The sequence below is a fragment of the Anarrhichthys ocellatus genome, unplaced genomic scaffold, assembly GCF_004355925.1.
Source record: "Anarrhichthys ocellatus isolate YVR2014 unplaced genomic scaffold, GSC_Weel_1.0 scaffold8, whole genome shotgun sequence".
Classification (NCBI taxonomy): Eukaryota; Metazoa; Chordata; class Actinopteri; order Perciformes; family Anarhichadidae; genus Anarrhichthys; species Anarrhichthys ocellatus.
In genome coordinates this window covers 2,134,049-2,136,894 of record NW_022280038.1, presented here as the reverse complement: position 1 = coordinate 2,136,894, position 2,846 = coordinate 2,134,049, and the positions used below count along the sequence as shown (strand labels likewise).

Genomic DNA, 2,846 nt, shown 5'->3' with positions numbered 1-2,846 from the left:
TGTGTGTGTGTGTGTGTGTGTGTGTGTGTGTGTGTGTGTGTGTGTGTCAGAGCTGCAGGAGGAATGGTCGGGCGAGTGCTGGATCTTATCTGTGTGTGACAGGGAGAGGGACAATGCAGCGAATAGATGCCAAGCCAACTGCCACCTTGCAGGGCTACAGCGCTTTTTATAGCCCTCACTCCTCAAGAAGGCAAAAAGATCTTTCTCTGCCTCCCTCTCCGTCTGTCTCTCCCTTCTCATTGTATTCTTTGGAGTGTTCTACTTTTTAAATGTTCTTATTCCCCATTTAGAAGGCGAGCTACGTTTAAGCCCACAGTTACTATGGCAACCCCTATTTGCATCTGAAAAAAGTGCATTTGAAGGGGCCAACGAAATGTGCAACAACATGCCTCGGCATTGTGCTTCACTTAGCAAGTGCAGCGAATATGGGCATGTAAGAAGTGTGAGGTGGTGAGGGGTAGCGGGCGGGTGAAGTGGAAGTGCTTGATGTGTTTTTGTTTTTACCGCTTTTCTTTGTTTCACATAAACACATTTACAAAAGAACAAAAGAGAAAAGAATCTAGTTTACCGTCATATTTCATAACTTGACTATTGTTTGGAGGGATTTCTGTGAGGATTGTTTAGAACTTTTTAAAACTCTACAGAATTTATTAAGTACAATCTTGAAGTGTACAGTAAACTATTTTTATACTGTACAAACAGCATGGCTGTCTCAACACTATCTGTGTCAAAATATCAGAGCAAGTGGGTCAACGACTTGTATAGACTGAATGAATGCATCCATACATCAATAGTGGTCCATTATATATTTTGCACTATGGAGTATCAATAGTCCAAATATAGTCCCAATTGTCTGTTAATTCATTTTTTCTTATTTGTTAACTGTTTAAATGTTAATTAAACAAGTTACATTTTCAGTTTACTGCAGGTGGTTCGAATTACACAAGGAAGAAACATTACCATTATGTACTCAACTTCAAACCTTTTGTACATGAAAAAAGAAAATTAATAATAAAGATGTTATTATTATACATACAGTGGTTGCACTGTATGTATAATAATAACATCTTTATTATTAATTTTCTTTTTTTCATGTACAAAGTACTGAAGTGGTAACGCTTCCCTTTTCTTCAAACTGTCTTTGCGCATTTAATGAAGTGGCAAAACATGGAATGACCACAAAGGTTTGTTACAGCAAATACAGAATATGGGTAATTCAAAAATCATTCACATAGAAATAAATGTACAGAATATTATCCAGTCAGACATTGCTTGATTTTTGGGTCATTTAGACTGACACCAAAGGTGGATAAATTGTTAGAAAACCACAGTAACAGAAATCCAGGTAGACGGTTTTGTGAAGGGTAGTGCTGTGAGAGAAGCACTGTCAGCACTAATCACAAACAAAGGGTCTTATACAAATCAATTGTGCTTCACAGCTTGACTCCATACAGAAGTAAGGTGTTGTTCGTGTTCAGAGCAGACTCTAAAACAAGTCATCTGCTCAAGATCCTGTTTATAAGCAACTCGCAGAAAATTAGAAAAACTCATGAAGTATCATGGTGATAAAACAATGTTAAGTAAGTATTAAGTAAGTTATTAATGACTTCAAACAGAACATTAGGGCTGTACATTTATACATGTATGATAGAAAAAAAGTAGAACCGAACATTTGAACAAAATAAAACTGGATCAAAATATTTGTTTTGACAAATTACTCTTAAGTGTAGTTTATCATGAGCATTAGTGGTATCGTACATGTATTTGAATTTTCTCTCAAATACCGTTTGTCCATTTTAAACAAGGATTTACTGCTGGCTATATTGTCTCACTTACACTACAGTGTCTCTGTGGCAAAAAGAAAGGCTTGACATAACAGCTCACAGGAAGCGAGAGATTGGAAGCACATTATTGACAAAGGCCCATTCTGCTGCTCATCAGGAAATATGGAACATTACTCCCCTTCACCAATGATTTGCTCTTGGCATTTGGGAGGGATAAAAAAATCCAATATATTGGATTTGTGGGGTCTATTTACAATGCATTAGTGTTTTATAATTTGATGTGTTTCTACTACAAATAGGCTGTCTGTACTATTAATGCAATGACCACCACTTTGTTGATTTGAGGATTTTACCTGATAAGCCTATTAGAAAACAATTCCACATGCATTTGCCACAATTGCCATTTCTGAACCTTTAAGGCTGAAGGGTCACTGGGGATAATTGGCGAGGGAGTTAAAATGGGCGAGGACACAGAGGTGTTTGTGTCACTAAAATGCAGCCAAACCACTGGGACAAAGCAAAACAAAATGTGGCGTCAGTCGAGAGGCTTCCACCAATTCAGAGGTGAGTTGCCAGGTTACAGGGAGAATGCACAGAGGCTTTATAATGAATCTCTCAAGACTTTTCCCTCAGGATCTCTCTCTCCCACTCATTCACACACATGGGCATGCATGTAGATACAACTTCAATTTTAACACAAAAAAGACGGTCAGTTATGACGAATCATCCAAGGTTTTCCCTTTGATAGGCTTTTCTCCAAATCTTTAACTAAAAGCCTTTAATATATACTGATTGTCTTATTACATGCTGAGCAAATATTTGACTCTTTCCATCATTTCTGTTTCCAGTATTACTTTACCGTCACGTTCAATCATGACAACCAGAAGGCTCTGGAGCTGCGCACGGAGGACGTCAAGGACTCTGATGAGTGGGTGGCTGCCATCACACAGGCCAGGTACCTCTCACATATGACCTTTCACCTACATACACACAGTCAGCTGAGGATGTTGAGGAAGTGTGTGTGTGTGTGTGTGTGTGTGTGTGTGTGTGTGTGTGTGTGTG

At 38.5% G+C, this 2,846-nt stretch overlaps 1 protein-coding gene across 1 annotated transcript in view; it reads left to right on the top strand.

Moving 5' to 3' along the window:
* The window catches only part of LOC116384115 (ras-specific guanine nucleotide-releasing factor 1-like), a 26,273-nt gene that overhangs the window by 4,041 nt on the left and 19,386 nt on the right, over window positions 1-2,846 (top strand). Inside the window, exon 2 of the mRNA XM_031848508.1 lies at window positions 2,633-2,739. Within this exon, the coding sequence (XP_031704368.1) occupies window positions 2,633-2,739 (107 nt within the window). The remainder of the gene's footprint in view (window positions 1-2,632; window positions 2,740-2,846) is intronic.